This window comes from Hyalella azteca, unplaced genomic scaffold (assembly GCF_000764305.2).
Source record: "Hyalella azteca isolate HAZT.00-mixed unplaced genomic scaffold, Hazt_2.0.2 contig16387, whole genome shotgun sequence".
Classification (NCBI taxonomy): Eukaryota; Metazoa; Arthropoda; class Malacostraca; order Amphipoda; family Hyalellidae; genus Hyalella; species Hyalella azteca.
The window spans coordinates 83,292-105,378 of record NW_025946211.1 but is presented as its reverse complement, the minus strand read 5'-3'; the positions used below and the strand labels follow the sequence as shown (position 1 = coordinate 105,378).

The following is a 22,087-nucleotide window of genomic DNA, read 5'->3' as shown; positions in this document are numbered from 1 at the left end:
TTCAGTCTTCTGGCTTCTGATGAACTTCTTTCTTCATGTCTCGTGCCAAGAAAGTTTTAGAGAGAGAAAGAAAATAAACATAGGCATTAGTTTACATAGTAGAAAACAATGTAAAAGTCTTTTTCCCAGATATTTTAATTGAACTCTGGTTGAGTGGATCATTTCAGATTGATATTGTATAATTACGTTACTTTACTTGAATTGGACAATTGTCAGTCAAATTGACGATTTTAGTCAAATCATTGAGACGGGGTTTACAATTAGCCCATTACACATATTATACATAGATAAAGCATAAGAGTACAATGATATATATCATGAATACATTACAATTCAATGATTTAAGTTTTACAATGAAGTTTTTATTCGAAGGATTGAGCAACATTATAGCACATTTACCTTCTTTAACATTCACAAGAGCAGATGCTACTAATATTTTATTGATGGCATTTTTGTTAACACAATATGTGCCATCGGGAATTTTACGACAGTTAACTGTCATGACAACATTACTACAGGCATGAATGACTGTTTCAGCATTTGCGTGTAAGTAAATTTTTCGATCGAGCTGGTTATCGAGTCGAGTCAGGTCGATTTTGCTGTCATTGTTTTCAGTGACTGTGAGCTCGGAGAGCAAGGTCGAGGCATCATGCACACTCTCAGGCATCGCAACTGGCGTCTCGCCGTCTGGTGTGTGTGTGCGTTTGTCACAACTGTCGGTCTGTACTTGCGCGTGAACGTCATGATTCACGTCGATGTCTGCAACTCTACCCGTACAGTTAGAAACGTTGTCTTCGTTATCTATGGTAGAATGCAGTTTAAATACGACTTTATTATTCCTAAAGTCGATGATCGCCTTTGATTTGACAAGCAGATCAGTTCCGATCAGGATTTTACATGGAAAACTACTTTTGTCTTCGACAACAAGCGCGTTTAATTTAATAATTTTCCCATTGGGTAACTGGACTTTCAGTTCAGTTTCACCTTTAACAACGATTTCATCACCCGTAGCGGAGAGAGCGGTAACGTTAGACGGTTTGATGTGAACGTGTTCACTAACCGCACTAATTTTAATAAGTGTAATGTTACTACCGGTGTCCAAAAAACTTTCTATCTCGCTATTGTTGACAAGGAGTTTTACGATTGGTATGCAAACTTCGTCGCTATTACCATGTTCATCGTATAAATCGAGACAAGTTTGCACCTCGTTTACAACAGAAAGCGAACATGTTTCTCATTCATGAGCAACATTGTTTAACTTTGCAAGATCACTAGCAGGAGAATTAAGAGCAGCAGTACAATCAGTATCTGCGACATTGGAAATATCATTCACATGACTGCTATCAGCAATATTATTAGAGAATACATCAATGAGAGCGGGGTCAGAATTAGAACTGAAATGTTCAATTCTTGATTCTAACCTTACAGGATTAATAGTCGGACTCTCCTTAGGATGAGTCTTTTTTTGCGTTGTAACAGAACTCGTCAGTTCCTTTATTCTGCCTAATTTACTCACATCAGCGGTGAGCATTTTTCTCGCAGAACTTCCGTGTTCTACAATACTAGTGCTCTCAGCTGACGCAAGGAACTCAGTCGCAGATTCTGACCGCTCAACATGTTTAAAACATGAACAATGCTTAGGTTTAATCTTATGATTAGAACACATGCATTTATTTATGACGTCAGTTATTGCAATATTATTAGACATTTTTGTCTGACTTCCTGCAGGTTTAGAATCAGTATTATTTCTAATATGGTTTCCATTATTAGAGTACTCAACTTCCGGTCGTGAGGAGCAATTTCCACGGCCAGTGTAGTTGTGACGTCTGCCTCTTGCGTTCGGAGTGTAGCTAGCTTGTGGCGGTTGACCCTCCCTATGGGATGAGTTGCCACGTCCACTCGACGCTGCTCCTCTTTTACCGCGGCCTCGACGCCTATTTCCACGGTGTTTGAATCCAGATCCGTTTGCGGTTTCTGCTTCAGTAGATGTTGCTGTCTTGCCGAAGTGAAGTTTGTGGGTTGATGTTGTTGTAGTTTTGCGATACACATCTTTCTCGGATGTGTGTGCGTGATGCGTGAGACATTGATACGCGCTCAGTAAACTCAGGTTTTCTTTGCGTTTGAGCAAGGTCTCTGTCACTACACGTTTCGAAAATACTAGGCTTGAGCCCATGGCAAAGGCGAATTCAGCCAAGAGAAATGAAGCCTTTCTTTTCTCTGCCTCTTCGTTGTAACTTGGTCGTTCCACGAAGGTTTTTGCTAGTTTAAGCGAAGCGTCACGCAGTGCGCAGATATTGTTGGTTACATTATTCTTTCCACCTTTCGCGGATTGTGTAACCTCAACGAAGTCTCTCGCTGCGTCTACAAAAGAGATAGTGCCGACACTTGAGTATGTCTTTAGCAGATCGTCTTTGACCTCCTCATAAGTGACACCTTCACAGTCATCACTTATAAATTTTTGTACAAAAGCGCGAGCATCTCCCAATTTTTTATTGGTGTGCTGCACTAGTTGTGTGATTTTTCCCTCATCATCTGACAGTCCCGTTGAACGAAAATGAGCTTCAAGTAGCGATATCCACGCTTGAACGTCCGTCTCAGGGGTTCCCACCGCTGCTGGTGGCTCTCCATCGAGCACATTGCCACAAAATTTGGGTATCTCCTAAGGACTAGGTACGTACATAACTGCTTGTCTGTGCGGCACCGTTGAAATCGTCGTTGCAGGCGTAGTCGCTGATGCTGATGCAGGCGAAGCCGAATCAGAAGTTGGAGCAGGCTGCTGTTTGCACGAACATCCATCTTCTCGCTTTTCGGTCTCACACTTTTGTCAAACTCACTGTCACTGTATCGTTTTGGCATGCGTTTCGTGTGGCTAGATTTAGGCCTAGTACTTTTTTGGCTTTCACTGTCTGTATCACTCATTTATACAATCACCCTGTTAGCGCAGCTATCGGGCGCCACTGTCCCAGGTCCACTTTTCAGCGTGGATCGGGTTTAATTAATTATTGTCAATCTCTGATTAGAGTACCGGTATATAAATAATTTAATATGACCTGAGGGCTCTAGGTCTCTTGAATGTTCTTGGCTATAGCAGGTGTGAAACAATGAGTACAGAATAGTTTATTCACTAAATGGTTAATACAGTAGGCACTAAGAGTTACAGTACGATATGAGGGATAGATACGGCCTGCTCGATAGAGAAGCTTATCGGGGGCCGGAGCGTAGTTTAGATATGTAGACGCTCGGAGGTCTCTACTACAACTGACTGCTGGCGTTCCTGATGTTATATGAGTGAGACCATCAAATTCGTCATTCGTCAATCATCATAGAAGCTGTAAGCGAAAATTCGTTGTTTTTGATGTAAAAGAATGTTTTTCAATTAAAAGAAATGCAATACTTGATTTTTGGAAATACGATGCTAAAATTAAAGATCCATATTAGAATTCAATAGACGTTTTGATTTCAGAATTATCTTCAAAAAGTGTGTTTTCGTTCGTTTGATCAGAAGTTTTCATTCGTTTGATCAGAAGTTATTGTTTGTTTGATCATAAGTTTTCGTTCGTTTGATCATAAACTACATAATTATTCATTCTCTTGCACTAAGTATACGAATGATTAGTTGGACTCCGTTACTACCACGTAAGCTTGATATAAGCTTTTTGTCCTTTTGATAAACAGAGTTTATTTAGGTTCTATTGATCGTAATAGCCTAATAGGTAGAAAGATGCTACATATTTGCGGCCATTTAATGATTGGTTAATGGCTTTGACTCTTGATACCCATACTATTGTACAAATATTGTGGTAGACACATCATAAAGATGTTTCAATGCAAAGATTCTTATTTAAAGGATAATAAATCGATTTGTAATTGTTTACTTCCACCTATAGATATTAATGAACATCATTCAATATATTTTAATTGCTTCTCATGAATTCGCATTAAAATATTTATTTTGAAATCAACCATGTCAGAGTAACGAAATAATTTGTTCACATTTTAGGCTTCCGAAAATATTTCAAACCTCTATCTAAAATATCATAATTAATCATTCTCTTGCATTGAGCATATGAACGTTATGCCTCGTGCTGCCGCATCTGCGATCGTCATTCGTTTCTGTTAGTTGCATGCCAGGAGCCTGCTTTTGGTGTTGTTCAATGTAGTCTCGCTCCCATGAATTGCGTGTTTATTGTGTGCATCATGGAAAAGTTCTTTGCTGTCACATTAAGAGACAAATCTTTAACGAACTAGTACTTTTTATAATTTTAATTGTTGAGTGCAAGCTGCCCTGCAGACATGCAACATTTCCAAGTGAAGTGATTACTTTATAGAAACTTTTTATACCTTTACCTATACGTGTTTAAGCCTATAAGAAGTTTATTTTTTTGCCTCTAATAATGTTGTACGTATCGAATAACTGGTCTAGGTGTAGCGAAAATAATATATGAACTGTAAATTTTAGAATGCCATCCTGCTGCTGACTGCCTCAGCTGTTTCTATCATCATATCATGTAGCAGTGATGTAGCTTTTATGTACCTACTAGGTAAAGGTATATATATGACTATATGATTTGAGCATTTGAGCTTTGAAAATTTATGTTCTAAACTAAATTTAAAGTAGTTCTAAAGTTTACATCTTGCAAAATATGTATAAAGCTAATGTTATAAAAAACATTGTTTATTTAAAAAGCTAAAAATCATAGGGGCAAAGAAGAGATTTTTTAGAATCAATTCATTTTTAATTTCCCTGTCTACTAAATATTGTAACAAATTTCTTATGTATGATAATGCTGAATTCATCTGGTCAGTGGGCCATAGTGTCAAACCAGAGCTTTTTTTGGAATCAGTTCATTTTTTTATTTCCTCAATAGGCTAACTCAAGATTTAAACCAATTTCTTGAGTATGATAATGCTGGATTGCTGGTATCCATGACACTTTACTGGTCTACTTATAGGACTCAAAAATTAACTTGAGGGAGAGTCTAAACTCTAAAAAACTCTATGCTTTGTCACTATGCTCATGCTGAGTGAGTGAGTGGTCACTACTCACTAACATTGTGATGGAAGACCAGCTGCAAAAATGTTTGCCTAGTCCCTACTCCCTCCATAATGAGTAGGCTAGAAATGTATTTCAGTTGTTAAAATAAAATTTTCTCTTGTTTTTTCACATGGAACAGTCTACATTTTGTCATTTAGCTGGTGGCCAAGTGTGGAAAACATCTCCATTTAGGGCCATGATTAGAGCTTTCCTGCTATTTCTGGAACTGCCCTTGTTTCCAAGTGTATTACAAATTTATCATGCCATAACCACAAAATTTCAGGAATGAGTAGGAAAATTCCAATCCTGGACTCAGCCTGGTGCCAGCCCAGGCTGCAGAATTTGCAAGCTGCGTTGCCAAGATATAGATTTTTAGCCCAAAACCTTGCCAGCCATTTTCAAGATACATTGCCAGGTAATTTTTAAAAAGAAAATGCTGCTAACAACTTTGATAGTATATCAAAGTATATTTTGATGTTATCTCCATCTCCATGCACTGGAACAAGTACACTTATTGCAACTGATTTCAGGATAAGCTTCACTGCATCCTGATCCATCCAACGTACCAGAAACTTTGCTATGTGCGCTTGCAGTCTTTGGGATTTTCAACTATTTTCTAAATTGTTGGCCAAAGACTGGCAAATATCTAAAATGCAATAATTTCAATCCAAATGTGTGGCAAGATCTTATGAAGGCGTAAGTTTTGCTGCTGATGCATCACCAAAGATCTTGTGATATTAACCCACTTTCTGCACCCTGGCTGAGCATAAAGGCACACAGTGTAAGTCAGTGGTTCCCAAAGTGGGCGATATCGCCCCCCTAGGGGCGGTGGAAAAATTTTGGGGGGCGGTATGGAAGAAGAGGGCCATAGGGGGGCGATAGGGGGCGGCAGTCAGAAGTTTGAGCGTTTGTTTGACGATTTATACACAACACTTGCAGCCGGACTCCCAGCGATGTTTTTTTTTCACTCAGATCTGTTTTTTTGACTTGCCCTGGGTTTACGTCTTGGACAAATTAACGGCCGGTCTCACGGCCAATTTCCAAAATCAACAAACGATCAAGGAATATCTCTCAAACTAATGAACGTAACTCGATGAAATTTGGTACACGTATTCATTAGGACCTAATGGTAATGCGTAGCACGTGAAATTATTTTTAATTTTGCGTTCATTTGTGAGTTATATGGCGATACGAGCCGAAATTCACAGCGATCAAGGAGTTTCTTCCAAACTACTGAACAGATTCTAACGAAATTTTAAATTTACAGTCCTTACTACCAAACAGTAATGTTTAGCTCCTGAATTTTTTTTTTATTTTGCCTTCGTTCGCGAGTTTTTTTCAATTTCACCTACATTCGTGATTTAAACGGCAAGATGTGCTTAAATTCGCAGTAATCAAGAAATTTCTTCCAAACTACTGAACAGATTTGAACGAAACTTAGTATTTCAAAACCTAACCTCAACAACGATGATATTTAGCTTGTTACAATTTTTTTCCGATTTTGTCTCCGTTTGCGAGTTATATGGCTATACGTATACGGCTATATACGTAAACGGCTCTTGGTTAAACCGGCCGATAGAAAAGCCTGTCGTTTCTCCTATATCTATATAACTCGATAACAAAAGCAAATTATAAAAATTGTCACGAGCTAAACATCACCGTTGGGAAGTAAGGTATTTACATACAAAATTTTGTTGAAATCTCTTCAGTAGTTTAGAAGAAATTATACCCGGTGCGGCGATAATCAAAATACCCGGCGATGCGAGGCAAATCTAAGGAAGTGTGAAATCAAGAATGACGGTGAAATGAAATGAAAAAAACTCGCAAACGAAGGCGAAATTGAAAAATTGATTGTAAGTTGAACAAAAAATAAAATCCCCGTTTGGTAGTTAGGAATATTTATTCAAAATTTTGTTCAAATTTTTTCAGTAGTTAGGACGAAATTCTTTAATCACTGCGAATTTCGGCCTGTATCGCAATATAATTCACGAATGAAGGTGAAATGCAACAAATTTTCACGAGCTAAACATCACCGTTAGGTTCTGATGAATACATGTTCCAAGTTTCATTGAGCTGCGTTCTTTAGTTTGGGAGATATTCGTGGTCACTGAATTTGGAGATTGGCAGGGAGACCGGCCGCGAGTCCGGCCGTAAATTTGCCCGAGACATCCTAGGTTTCTAGTTCTGAAACAGTTAACGCAGCTGAAATACATATTGGTTTGCTAAATGGGGTTCTATTTTTGAAATACACATTTGTGTTTAACCATTATGTTTTAAAATTACAGCGTACTAAATTTCAAGAAAGAGGCGTATGTTTTTATATGTCGGTGGGGGGCGCTAGAAATTCACTAGGGAGCCAAAGGGGGCGCCAGCCTGAAAAAGTTTGGGAGCCACTGGTGTAAGTCATTCAGTACTAATTACAATGTGGGGGAAGAAGTTGACACTGTAATTTAATATCAGTGTGCAGATATTGTTTTTCTTAGCAGTGTGCTCAGAAATTTCCCAAGTCAATGGTAATTAAGAATTCATCTAGAATGGAACCATAGATATCAACATATCCTGTATAAAAAATTGATTAAAATATTCAATAGATGAAGAAATTAAAAATGAACTGATTCTCAAAAATCTCTGGTTTGCCACTACCTACCTATGTTGGTTGGCATGTAGTGGCATGTGGCCTCAACTTTTTAGAGTTGATGTCTGTCAGTCTGACCACGAAATTGTCCACAAATTGGCCATTTCTGCATCCCTATACCCCAGCACAATTGCATGGTGGTTACAGGGTGCAATTCTATAGGTATAGTCAAATGGGGTAAGACAGGATCGCAGCCTTCATGGGGTAAGAAAGGACCAGCCCATGGTGTGCATTCTAATTGCACTGAATTCAATTTGACAAAAGAATATGGTAGAGCAATCATTGCCTGTCATTTCAGTGTTTGTTTCAACCCTCTTCTGCAAATAATGAATTACTGGCTAATTTTTAAAGAAAACCTATGTAAAGAAGGGTCACAAAATAGTTAACCCTGTTTGGGAAATAAGCTCTGTCTGATGACAAAAAATTTTTTGGCCAGGTTTGTAGATGTAGGCAGGTAACCTCAAGTAATAGGCAATTTTTTAGACATACTATGCATTCCTACCTGCTACCATCACTGCCTGACAACTATTCTAAAATGGGGTTAAAAAGGACCAGACATGGGGTAAGCCAGGACCACTAAATGATCCTATTTTACCCCACAAGTGGTCCTATCTTACCCCACAAATGGTCCTGTCTTGCCCCACAAATGGTCCTCTATTCCCCTACAGTTTATCAAAAATAGTTTTTAAATGAATATATTATTGTGTAGTACATGGAGTATTTTTGGTCAAAATTTTTATCTTTTGCTCAAACTTCATTTTAACTTGTTAGCTTTTTTAATTAGATAAATTTAGCATACTATTGTGAATTGCATCTTGGGGATGGAGAAAATAGGGATGTCTCTTCCCATTAGTGAGCTGCAGAACTATGTGCAAGAGTGGTTGGGGGAAAAATCGTTGTGTGAAACATAAAAAATAATTGTTATCATAATTTTGTGAGAAAGCATGGGCTATGTTTGAAGAAGTGCACCAAAAATGCAGTTAGCATGAAAACACATGACGTCTGACACTTAAGTTATTATCCATTGGTTTTATTACCAATTTGATAAATTTTCAGACAATGACACTAATGGAACATACATGTAGCATTTGGCAGTGCTCTACAATGAATCAAAGCCAACCTACTATTTCTATGCTTAACAAAGTTTTCTCGTGACAAAAACTTCAATGTGACTGATATTAGAGTTGACTTCCCGCAACACAAAACAGTAACAAGTGGTTGTTTAATCAAATAATGTGTTTCTAGATGGATAATATTGAATATCATATTTTACTTTTATTAAAAACCTTGTAACATAAGAATTAACAGTTAGTCCTTTCTTACCCCAGCCTGGTCCCATCTTACCCCAAAGGGGTAAGATGGGACCAGCTCACTTTTTTTAATCTTTGCAGAAAACTATGTTAGATGCAAAAGGTCTGAGTTGTAGCTTAGAAGCCCATTGCATAACTACACCTTGTGATAGGTTTAGGGTTTTTTAGTTATTCATGGTATAGATGCTACAGGCTTGTTAGTGATTTCGGTCCTGTCTTACCCCATCTGACTATATATATAATATAAGAAACATAGTATTTTGAGTTATTTGACCAATCCATGCTCCTTCACAGGCTGCACCACAGCTCACAGCACACAAGCACCACCTACCATGATGCAAATGCTTGCTAAGTAAACAAAAAACAGCGTCAACCAGCAGCACCAACAGCTCAACAGATGATAAATTTGACTTGGTTCAAAATGAAAAGCAGTATTGGAATCAAGTTTCAAGTGTTAAGTGACTAAAATATATTTAAAATCTATGATTCTGCATGGATTTTGAGGCTGGTAACATTGTGAAACTTCAAAAGTATCTCTCTTATCAAGTAAACTTGTTAAATAAATTATAATTTGGTTATATACATCATTCAAGATTGCTTTGAGACAAGATCATTCCATTTTTTCCAATCAAATAAATGTATGGATTACAAAAGTCACATGACATTGATTGCTAACATCAAGTACTTGATATGTGTTCATGCTACTAATTTATCATTAAAGTTGTAAATGCATCCCCTAATCAAAGAATTTTGAAGTAAAAGGTAAAAACTCAAACTTGCGTGGATTTCCCCATTCCCCCCCTTAGCTCCTAGTCTGAAGCTAAGTCTATCTGTGAAAATTTTTCTAGGAATTACAGTCATGAGAGAAAATTGAGATTATAATGAATAAAGTAATTAAATTAATTTAGATCATCTAAATCATGAATGGCTCAGTCAAGCATTTTGATGTCCATTTTAATGTGCAAGTGATTTAGGCTCAATCCTATGTATTGTTGTACTCTAACTTGTTAGAATTGTGATATAGATATATCTCACAAATTAAATTTCATTATACTACCTACTTATTGCATGCTGAAGAACTAACCAGTCTAAAAAAATTGATCAAATGTTGAATTTTTTCACTTGTAATTTATTTTGACAAAATGCATGGATAATTCTCACTAACATTTAGTATGAGAAAAACCAGGTTTGAGCAAATAATTCGAAACAGTAAACAGGTGATTTCCTTCATAGGAACATTCTGTGTTAGGTACCAGTATATAATATGTATTTTCTTGGTTGCCTGAAGAACAGAACAATTTCCTGGTCTATTTTGAATGTATATGAATATGTTAAGGCTTATTTAAAACCTTTAATTGATACAGGGTACATGTAGATAGTAATGTTTAACAATAATGCCCAACAAAAGAATATCTTCAAATGACGAGCTCATTGATTCAGTTGGACTGTACATCCCCAGGCCATTGCTTCTGCATGGTTACATCTTCCCTTTCATATTTTTGTACTCGGGTGAGTAAAAGCAAATAATATCTATTGGTATAGTTGAAAATAACAATAATGATTTGTATTAATGCTCACTTATGATGGAAAAACAACCGTCAAAAACAAATAGGAATTATGCTTGAGTTTATCAATTTAGATTTTTCCCGCAATCAATTTCCCGCAGTTTGGGCGTGGTTCTGGATTTTTGTATATGGCATCTCAGACCACTTTGAGGCGGGCCTCATCATTTTCTCGGGCATAGCTTGTGTGCAGATCCTCACATGCCTCTTCTGCCACTGGTCTGTGCATGTGCGGTGCCTCCTCACATGCCGCAAGGTACCTCTTTTCATTGCATTTAAATGATATTCTAAGAGTTAATCTTGCACACACTAACCAATTCACTAGTGATTCGTCAGAAAGCCACCTCACCATCAAGGTGAGGTGGCTCCATCTTATGTCAGACCTCATATTAAAGTGAGATGGTATTTTTCAGAAGCCATTTCCTGGTAAATACACAATAAATTATGTAAGGTGATCACAAATTTACTTGGAATTGTCACCATTTACTAACAATATGTATCTCATGGTCAAATAAGATGCATTTTCTCATAAACTGACTTCAGAATTATGTAATCATTGCGAGTTAAAGGGTTAAAATTGATAAGTTTTTCCATATGTGGTTGATCATTCAACAATGGTAATTAGGTGGATTCCCTGTAACATTCAAGAGAAGGAGAGGAGGGCTGTGTGATAGATGCTAGATGCTTTGATTATATATATGGATGTGATGATATACTAAATGATTGTTGTGATGGCCCAGGTTGAGGCTGCTGAGCAGGCCACGGTGGCCAAGGTGGTGCCGCTGCCCAACAACGGCTCGGCTGAGATTGTGTCCCTCCGACGCACCTTGGTGAGGCTCTCCTCCGCATTCACAGCTTAGTACTCAGTGTATATTAATGAGAACTTGAGTGCTCTTTGTGTGGACACAAAAACTGATCATACTTGAGGCACTGAATTGTGCTAGAAGTTGTAGTAGGTATTTTACTATAGTTCCTTAGATAAAATCTTATATGAAATGGCTGCCATTGTGCCATAGTGTACCTACCTATATCTTTAATACAACAATATTTTATTAGTGCTTGGTCTTTATAGAATAGTTTGTTGAGGTTGAGTCTAACTAAGATAGAATAGGTATATACTATAAAAAATTTACTGGTTACACGCCAAGGTTCTCTTGTATATATTATGCTAGTTTTTTATTAATTTTAAGAATAAATATAATATTTTAGTTCTTCACATTAAGTTATTGTTCTCTTTAGTTTGTTAAATGTAATGCTAAGCACAGAATTCACATTTTAGATGTTAGGCTTTGTGGTACAGTATATGGGTCTAGGGGGAGCTCACTGGAAATTTTTTATCCTCTTGAGAATTGCGCACTTATTTTTATTTATGGATATTTTGGGATGCATGATGCCTTGTATCTGTGTGTTTAAATTAACTGGTGTACGTAAGGCATCAAATGCTGTAATTATTTCAGTCACGCAATGCTTATCAACCAAACTTGAAGGTTTTGCCAAACATTTCTTACAATTGATGGTCCTGAAAGTGCTTTTGTATTGCCTGAAAGCCATGTTGTGTGTCCTCGATGCAGTTTGGATAACAGAAAGAATTGCTCTGGTTACTTCTCCATCTGAAGTCTGCTTGATTCTTCTCAGCCTCTTGATTATTTTATATAAAATACTGAACATTATTCAGTGTTTCAGTTTATTAATATTATATTTTTTATTAATAATGCTAGAAATAATTTTGGGGGAAAATCTTCATCCTTCATTACAAACAATTTAACAAATAGTGACACTGAAATCAACATTTGAATGTATAATTTTGAGATATTATGATTCATCATTTTACAAAATGTGAATGTGGGTAGAATTCACTATTTGATGCTGCAATGATTTCTCGACAGTATTAAGAGCCACAGGGTGCGTAGGTACTGGTCATGGAAAACCTGGAAAGTCATGGAATTTGATTTTTTATTTTCCAGGCCTGGAAAGTCATGGGATTCCATTTTAGGTTATGGAAAGTCATGGAATTTGCAAATAAATCAAGAAAAAAATGAAGTGTTTTCTGCGCTGTGTGTGTTAACTCTTTAATGACGAGCGGTTCCATTTGGCACCAGTGGAGAAAAATGGATTCATTATAAAATTATGAGATCAAATAAGTATACAAGTGGATGCGCAGGTTTGATACACATCTTGTACATGTTCTGGCAAAGTTTGGTTCTGCTGTGCTGACTACTTTCTTTTCAGTTGACATTCAAAGATTACCAGAACCATGCACGTCATGGAAAAGTCATGGAATTTTTGTTCTAACTACCGGTACACACCCTGGAATAATGCACCTGCATTGTTATTATGGAATGCATTATCATTATAATTTGTTAAAATGTATCAAATTTTTAAATTAGCTAAAATAAAGTTTGTACCGCAGGACAGCACGGGGCACACAAGCCTGTGGTTTGTGTTCCAGAAGAGCAAGTACGTGTGGGATGGTGGGGAGCGCAAGCAGTTTGTGGCCCTCCAGTACCCTGTGGACCTCCCCCTGCACCAGTACATGAACAGCAAGGGCTTCACCTCCGAGGACCAGATCAACGAGGCGCTGCTGCAGTATGGCAAGAACAGGTCGTGTGCATAGTTGGGCCCGGAGCTCTGGTTATGGGACAGTTAGAACACTAGTTCTGGTCGTGTGCATAGTTGGGCCCGGAGTTCTGGTTATAAGACAGTTAGACCATTGGCTTTCAGGCAATACAAGTTCTGGTCATGGCATAGTTAGACCATTAGTTCTGGTCATGGCATAGTTAGACCACAAGTTCTGGTCATGGCATAGTTAGACCATCTGATGACACCACTCACACTGATGACACCACTCACACTGATGACACCACTCACGCTGATGACACCACTCACACCACTCACGCTGATGGTGTGCAGGTATTCTGCGTGGGGCTGTGGTGTCTGGACGAGTACTGGTACTACTCACTCTTCACGCTCTTCATGCTGATAGTGTTCGAGTGCACGCTGGTGCAGCAGCAGCTCCGCAACATGCAAGAGATACGCAAGATGGGCAACAAACCGTCCAACATTCAGGTCACACATTCATTATTTATACATTGTGAATGAGATCAAGTAGTTGTTCGTTATTGTTAGTTATTATTATAGTATATTGTTAGTTATTGCCTAGTAGCTCTCTCTTAGACGCTTTAGTTATTGCCTAGCAGCTCTCTCTCTCTGAGGCACCGGCTTGGCAAGTGGCGCAGCGTGCTGTCAACAGAGCTGTTGCTTATGTCAACAGGTACACAGGCTTGGCAAGTGGCGCAGCGTGCTGTCAACAGAGCTGTTGCCAGGTGACATCGTGAGCGTAAGTCGTGGCACCGGCAGCGGCGCGTCGGCCGAGACCATCGTACCCTGTGACCTGCTGCTGCTGCGCGGCCCTGCCGTGCTGGACGAGAGCATGTTGACGGGTGAGTTGACAGGCGCGTTGACGGGTGAGTTGACAGGCGTGTTGACGGGTGAGTTGACAGGCGTGTTGACGGGTGAGTTGACAGGCGTGTTGACGGGTGATAGTTCTGGTCATGGCATAGTTAGACCACAAGTTCTGGTCATGGCATAGTTAGACCATTAGTTCTGGTCATGGCATAGTAACAACCTGTCTACAACCTGTACTGCAAGTTTCAAACCTTTAAATTTTTACTAACTTCCAACAAATCAAAGTTTCATGCGGTGATACATAATTAGTTAACCGTCTTGTGACTTAAAACCTTCTATGTCAACATATGTCAACAGCCTGGTGACATAACTCCCTCTATGTCAAGATATGTCAACAGCCTGGTGACATAACTCCCTCTATGTCAACAGCCTGGTGACATAACTCCCTCTATGTCAACATATGTCAACAGCCTGGTGATGGACGTGCCAGAGTTCCTGGAGCTGTTCAAGGAGCGCGCTACGGCCCCATTCTTCGTCTTCCAGGTGCGCCGCTTCACTCCAAATAAAGATAAATTTTAAAAATGATTAAAATAACTCGCTTCGCATATATTGCAAGAAATTGTTTTCTATCAATAAGAAAATGATGCCTTAATTTTTTTATATATGAGGAAATTTTTTTTTATATTTGAGGTTATTGGCTTTAGAACCTGTGTTAGATTTAAATTGAATTGCTGTCATCATGAGACCTCTTAGTCTTGAGGTCAGTGAAAGAACAATAATTGTGCACAGGTTAATCCTGAACTATTTAACTAACTAACTACACTATTTACCTTTTAAGTATTAAATTTTTAACTACGGTATTTAACTTATTTTAAGTAAGGCGTGATATGGCTTGTTTATTTTTCAACATGCTGACTGTGGCTCGTTGAATAAGACAAACATGGTGACTAAATTAGTGCAGCAATGTTCTCATAAGATTATTTGTTTGTGGTTCTTCACACCACTCACGCTGATGTCACCACTCATACTGATGTCACCACCTGTCTCTTATACACATCTAGATGTGTATAAGAGACAGCGTGTAGATGGTACGACTAGGTAGACGTGTAGATGGTACGAGGTAGACGTGTATATGGTACGACGAGGTAGACGTGTAGATGGTACGACGAGGCAGAAGTGTAGATGGTACGACGAGGTAGACGTGTAGATGGTACGACGAGGTAGACGTGTAGATGGTACGACGATATCCGCTGTTGATGACGAACGCATTCGTCTTCTAGAAGGCAGATCGTCTGGGCTAGAATCGTCTAGGGAATCGTCTTCTAAAAGGCAGATCGTCTAGGGCTAGAATCGTCTAGGGAATCGTCTTATAGAAGGCTGATTTAACACGCGCTGTAGACCTTCCGTGAAATAAGGAGGCGCCAGACCGTGAAGGCATCGGAACGTCAGAACTGTGACCTTGAACTGCGTGCGCTGTTGCATGTTAACGAATTAACTTTACCTGCAGGGGGTATAGCCTTCTGCAGACGGAAGAGCGTCCCTTAACACAGTAATTTAAAACTAATATTTCACAGAGTTTTACTATTTGTTACCAGATTTATTAACCTTTATTTGTTGAATAAATGTTTATTTGTTACCTTTACTTGCAGGGGAGAGCGTGCCGCAGATGAAGGAGAGCATCGAGGGCGTGGACCTGCAGCGTCCCCTGGACCTGACCAGCGACGGCAAACTGCACCTGCTGTACGGCGGCACTAAACTCGTGCAGCACGTGGCACCTGCCAAGACCCAGGCGCTGCTTAAAGGTGGGTCACGTGGCACCTGCCAAGACCCAGACGCTGCTTAAAGGTGGGTCACGTGGCACCTGCCAAGTGGCACCTGCTGTACGGCGGCACCAAACTCGTGCAGCACATGGCACCTGCCAAGACCCAGGCGCTGCTTAAAGGTGGGTCACGTGGCACCTGCCAAGACCCAGGCGCTGCTTAAAGGTGGGTCCCGTGGCACCTGCCAAGTGGCACCTGCCAAGACCCAGGCGCTGCTTAAAGGTGGGTCCCGTGGCACCTGCCAAGTGGCACCTGCCAAGGGGCTCCAGCTAACGACTCATTTCATATAGATCCTTATTTTCCTCCAGTTGATATCGCTAATTAAGTTATTTCAACAAAACGAACACGTAATTAACGTTACTTCAACGTTATTTGCCTGTATGACAGCTTTACACAAGCCATGCTGCTCGCTGCACCAATGAAACCGTCATCCCCCATAAATCAATCCCCTCATGTCCCCCACAACTTCATTCTCTAATCCCATCTCCCCCAGAACTCATCTTGCTCCACCTCTCCCACAACTCAACTCCTCATTTCCCCCATAACCCAAACCCCACAACTTCTCTTTCCCCCATATTACCCTACACCTCACACCCTCTATGTTCCCCCTCCGCACCTCCCTGCCCCCACAGCCCCCGACAACGGCGTGATCTACCCATTAGATGCCCCCCTAAACACACCCCATATCCCCCGCAACTAAAACCCCGTGCCCCCCGCAGCCCCCGACAACGGCGTGATCTGCTACGTGTTGCGCACGAGCTTCGGTAGCTCGCAGGGGCGGCTGCTGCGCACGATCCTGTACTCGGTGAGCCGCGTCACCGCCAACAACTTCGAGACATTTGTCTTCATCATGTTTCTGCTGGTGTTCGCTGTTGCTGCTGCTGCTTATGTCTGGGTCAAAGGTGGGTCAATAACGGGTCAAAGGTGGGTCAATGACGGGTCAAAGGTGGGTCATTAACGGGTCAAAGGTGGGTCATTAACGGGTCATGTCTGGGTCAAAGGTGGGTCATTACCGGGTCATGTCTGGGTCAAAGGTGGGTCAATACCGGGTCATGTCTGGGTCAAGGGTTAGGTCATTAACGGGTCAGGGGTGGGTCATTAACGGGTCATGTCTGGGTCAAAGGTGGGTCAATACCGGGTCATGTCTGGGTCAAAGGTGGGTCAATACCGGGTCATGTCTGGGTCAAGGTTAAAGACATTTGTCTTCATCATGTTCCTGCTGGTGTTCGCTGTTGCTGCTGCTGCTTATGTCTGGGTCAAAGGTGGGTCATTGACGGGTCAAAGGTGGGTCAATAACGGGTCATGTCTGGGTCAAAGGTGGGTCATTAACGGGTCAAAGGTGGGTCATGGGTGGGTCAAAGGTGGGTCATTGATGGGTCATTGATGGGTCAGGGGTGGGTCATTACCGGGTCATGTCTGGGTAAAGGTTAAAGACTTTTGTCTTCATCATGTTCCTGCTGGTGTTTGCTGTTGCTGCTGCTGCTTATGTCTGGGTCAAAGGTGGGTCATGGACGGGTCAAAGGTGGGTCAATAACGGGTCAAAGGTGGGTCAAAAACGGGTCAAAGGTGGGTCAATAACAGGTCATGTCTGGGTCTGGTGATCATTCTTATGACGATCACTTCGATAGTGATCGATCATCGTGATGGCGATTACTTTGATGATGATGACTTTGATGGTGATGACTTCAATGGTGATCGATCATTGTAATGGTGATGACTTCGATGGTGGGATTGTGATAATTTTTTATTGTGATGACTGCAATGGTGATGTGTTTTGATTATGATAGTTCCAATGCCGTGCAGGTTGCGAGGACCCAGATCGTAACCGCTACAAGCTGTTCCTGGAGTGCACGCTGATCCTGACGTCAGTGGTGCCCCCCGAGCTGCCCATCGAGTTGTCCCTGGCCGTGAACACGTCCCTCTTGTCTCTGGCCCGCCTCCTGGTTTACTGCACCGAACCCTTCAGGCATAGTGACAAACCTGAGCTTTTTTAGAATCAGTTCATTTATAATTTCTTCATTTGCTTAAAATTTTAACCAATTTCTTAGGTATGACCGCCTCCTGGTCTACTGCACCGAACCCTTCAGGCATAGTGGCATACCAGAACTTTTTTAGAATCAGGGCCTATACTTTCAAAAAAAGTTAAAATATCGTAAGTTCATCAGCCAATCATTGACGGCCTTTCAAGCAAAATCCACCAATCACAGACAAGGAAATAGAGCGTAACTACTTACCCAGGGCCTATACTTTCAAAAAAAGTTAAGAGATCGTAAGTTCATCAGCCAATCATTGACGGCCTTTAATGCAAAATCCACCAATCATAGACAAGAAAATAGAGCGTAAGTACTTATGTTCACTTAGCGAATTTTGAAAGTATGGCCCCTGAGCTTTTTTTAGAATCAGTTCATTTATAATTTCCAAATTTGCTTAAAATTTTAACCAATTTCTTAAGAATGATAATGCTGGTATCCATGATAATTAACTGGTCTACTAATATGACTCGAAAATGAACTTGAGGGAGAGTCTAAAAAAATTTTATGCTTTGTCACTATCCCCTTCGGTGATAACTATATTATAAAGTGATAATAAATAGTGATATATAGTAATAATAAATAGTGATAACTATATTGATACTAATTATTCAGGATCCCCTTCGCCGGCAAGCTCCAGGTCTGCTGCTTCGACAAGACCGGCACGCTCACCAGCGACGACCTGGTGGTCGAGGGCATAGCCGGGCTAGAGTGAGTCAGGGGCTAGAGTGAGTCAGGGGCTAGAGTGAGTCAGGGGCTAGAGTGAGTCAGGGGCTAGAGTGAGTCAGGGGCTAGAGTGAGTCAGGGGCTAGAGTGAGTCAGGGGCTAGAGTGAGTCAGGGGCTAGAGTGAGTCAGGGGCTAGAGTGAGTCAGGGGCTAGAGTGAGTCAGGGGCTAGAGTGAGTCAGGGGCTAGAGTGAGTCAGGGGCTAGAGTGAGTCAGGGGCTAGAGTGAGTCAGGGGCTAGAGTGAGTCAGGGGCTAGAGTGAGTCAGGGGCTAGAGTGAGTCAGGGGCTAGAGTGAGTCAGGGGCTAGAGTGAGTCAGGGGCTAGAGTGAGTCAGGGGCTAGAGTGAGTCAGGGGCTAGAGTGAGTCAGGGGCTAGAGTGAGTCAGGGGCTAGAGTGAGTCAGGGGCTAGAGTGAGTCAGGGGCTAGAGTGAGTCAGGGGCTAGAGTGAGTCAGGGGCTAGAGTGAGTCAGGGGCTAGAGTGAGTCAGGGGCTAGAGTGAGTCAGGGGCTAGAGTGAGTCAGGGGCTAGAGTGAGTCAGGGGCTAGAGTGAGTCAGGGGCTAGAGTGAGTCAGGGGCTAGAGTGAGTCAGGGGCTAGAGTGAGTCAGGGGCTAGAGTGANTAGGTGAAATTGAAAAAAAAAACTCGTGAACAAAGGCGTAATCGAATCATGAGCTAAACATTAACGTTCGGTAGTTAGGACTGTAAATTCAAAATTTCGTTCGAATCTGCTCAATAGTTTGGAAAAAAAAAATCTTGATTACCCGGTACTGTGAATTTCGGCCCGTAAAGCCATATAACTATGGCAAAAACAAATGAAGGCAAAATAAAAAAAATCACGAGCTTAACATTACCGTTAGGTCCTAATGAATACGTGTACCAAGTTTCATCGAGTTAAGTTCATTAGTTTGAGAGATATTTCTTGATCATTGAATTGGAAATTGGCCGTGAGATCGGCCGCGAGTCTGGCCGTTAATTTGTCCAAGACGTAAACCCAGGAGAGGTTAAAATAACAGATCTGGGTGAAAAAACCATCGCTGGGAGTTATGTGCTGCACGTGTTGTGTACAAATCGTCAAACAAACGTTCGAACTTCTGACTTCGACTTCGGACTACCTACCCCCCATCGCCCCCCAAACGCCCTCTTCTTCTTTACCGCCCCCCAAAATCTTTCCATCGCCCCTAGGGGGGCGATATCGCCCACTTTGGGAACCACTGGTGTAGAGTGTCGGGTCAAGGGTTAGCGGTATAGTGCATCTTGAGTGAGAGGTGCAGCATGTCTAGAGTGACACGTAGTTATGGTGCAAACAAATTCATTACAGTGTGTACAAATTGTAATGAATTTCTATTGTAGCTTATGATACTTGTTACAGGCAACGTTACTATCTTTTTAACAGCTGTTCGGTCCATAACAAGTAACAAGGCGCAATCGTCATATAATTTTAAAAATATAGGTATATATTATTCAGTAATAATATATTTATTATTTAGTAATAGTATGTTTAGTATTTAGTAATAAAATGTTTAATATTTAGTAGTACTAATAAATTTAGTATTAATTAATAATATATTCACTATTTAGTAATAATATGTTTACTAATTATTAATAATATATATTTAGTATTTAGTATAATATAATATAGCATTCATCGTTGGCTGTGATGACTTACGATGAACTTAATTAAAATTAAATACTTCGTTCACAGCGGCAGCAGCGACGTGATAGCCATCACTGACGCCCCCCTACACACCATACAAGTGAGTCATGCTGACCCACGTGCTGCACACCATACAAGTGAGTCATGCTGACCCACGTGCTGCACACCATACAAGTGAGTCATGCTGACCCACGTGCTGCACACTATACAAGTGAGTCATGCTGACCCACGTGCTGCACACTATACAAGTGAGTCATGCTGACCCACGTGCTGCACACTACAAGTGAGTCATGCTGACCCACGTGATGTGTCATCATAAAGTAACTTATTATTTCGTAACTTGATGTAATGTAACGTATACCATGACACCATAACGCGATGTAACATATCACAACGTAACTTAACGTTACATATCACAACGCCAGATAACGTTACACATCACAAGATAACGTTACACATCACAAGATAACACAAGACAACGTTATCACAAGATAACGTTACATATCATAAAATATTACAAGATAACGCAAGATAACGTTACATATCACAAGATAACACAAGACAACGTTATCACAAGATAACGTTACATATCATAAAATATTACAAGATAACGCTACATATCACAAGATAACGCCAGATAACGTTACATATCATAAAATATCACAAGATAACGCCAGATAACGTTACACATCACAAGATAACGCCAGATAACGTTACACATCACAAGATAACGCGAGATAACGTTACACATCACAAGATAACGCGAGATAACGTTACACATCACAAGATAACACAAGATAACGTTATCACAAGATAACACAAGATAACGCGCAGGTGGCTGCAGTGTGTCACTCGCTGGTGTGTCTGGAGGACGGCGTCGTGGGCGACCCCATGGAGAAAGCCGCCCTCGTCGCCCTAGACTGGACGCTCACTAAAGGCAAGGCATCAGTAGTGCCTATACCATAGGCATGTGTTATATATAGCGTATATACTGGACGCTGACTAAAGGCAAGGCAGCAGTAGTGCCTATACTATAGGCATGTGTTATATATAGCGTATATACTGGACGCTGACTAAAGGCAAGGCATCTGTAGTGCCTATACTATAAGCATGTGTTATATATAGCGTATATACTGGACGCTCACTAAAGGCAAGGCATCAGTAGTGCCTATACTATAGGCATGTGTTGTATATAGCGTATATACTGGACGCTGACTAAGGGCAAGGCATCAGTAGTGCCTATATACTAGGCCTATGTTATATATAGCGTAGTATATATAACATATATGTTAATTATTCATACAGTTCAGGTAATATCACTTTTAGAGTAACTGTAAACCATGCCCCATGCAGGTAACAGTGTGGAGCCATGGTAAGCATACATTACAGTAACTGTACTCCCCGTGTACAGGTAACAGCTGGGGCCGTGGTAATGTACTCCCCGTATACAGGTAACACGTTACAGTAACTGTACTCCCCGTGTACAGGTAACACGTTACAGTAATTGTACTCTACAGGTAACAGCGTGGGGCCCCGGAAGGCCAGGTCGGGGGGCCTGAAGATCCTGACGAGGCACCACTTCTCGTCGCAGCTCAAGCGCATGAGCGTCGTGGCCTCCTGGTGCCCCCCTGGGGCCGCCGACACCTGCTACATCGCCGCGGTTAAGGGGGCGCCTGAGACCCTCAGAGACATGGTGGGGGCTGTGAGGGGGCGCCTGAGACCCTCAGAGACATGGTGGGGGCTGTGAGGGGGCGCCTGAGACCCTCAGAGACATGGTGGGGGCTGTGAGGGGGCGCCTGAGACCCTCAGAGACATGGTGGGGGCTGTGAGGGGGCGCCTGAGACCCTCAGAGACATGGTGGGGGCTGTGAGGGGGCGCCTGAGACCCTCAGAGACATGGTGGGGGCTGTG

The 22,087-nt window shown here is 41.2% G+C and overlaps 1 protein-coding gene across 1 annotated transcript in view; it reads left to right on the top strand.

Moving 5' to 3' along the window:
* Nucleotides 1-10,273: 10,273 nt before the first annotated feature.
* The window catches only part of LOC108681705 (endoplasmic reticulum transmembrane helix translocase), a 25,348-nt gene continuing 13,534 nt past the window's right edge, over nucleotides 10,274-22,087 (top strand). The window contains exons 1-13 of the mRNA XM_047884879.1: nucleotides 10,274-10,489; nucleotides 10,647-10,798; nucleotides 11,283-11,372; nucleotides 12,953-13,152; nucleotides 13,389-13,608; nucleotides 13,814-13,982; nucleotides 15,597-15,749; nucleotides 16,487-16,669; nucleotides 17,571-17,733; nucleotides 18,413-18,508; nucleotides 20,226-20,277; nucleotides 21,012-21,114; nucleotides 21,695-21,870. Of these exons, the coding sequence (XP_047740835.1) occupies nucleotides 10,375-10,489; nucleotides 10,647-10,798; nucleotides 11,283-11,372; nucleotides 12,953-13,152; nucleotides 13,389-13,608; nucleotides 13,814-13,982; nucleotides 15,597-15,749; nucleotides 16,487-16,669; nucleotides 17,571-17,733; nucleotides 18,413-18,508; nucleotides 20,226-20,277; nucleotides 21,012-21,114; nucleotides 21,695-21,870 (1,872 nt within the window). The 5' untranslated portion in view covers nucleotides 10,274-10,374. The remainder of the gene's footprint in view (nucleotides 10,490-10,646; nucleotides 10,799-11,282; nucleotides 11,373-12,952; nucleotides 13,153-13,388; nucleotides 13,609-13,813; nucleotides 13,983-15,596; nucleotides 15,750-16,486; nucleotides 16,670-17,570; nucleotides 17,734-18,412; nucleotides 18,509-20,225; nucleotides 20,278-21,011; nucleotides 21,115-21,694; nucleotides 21,871-22,087) is intronic.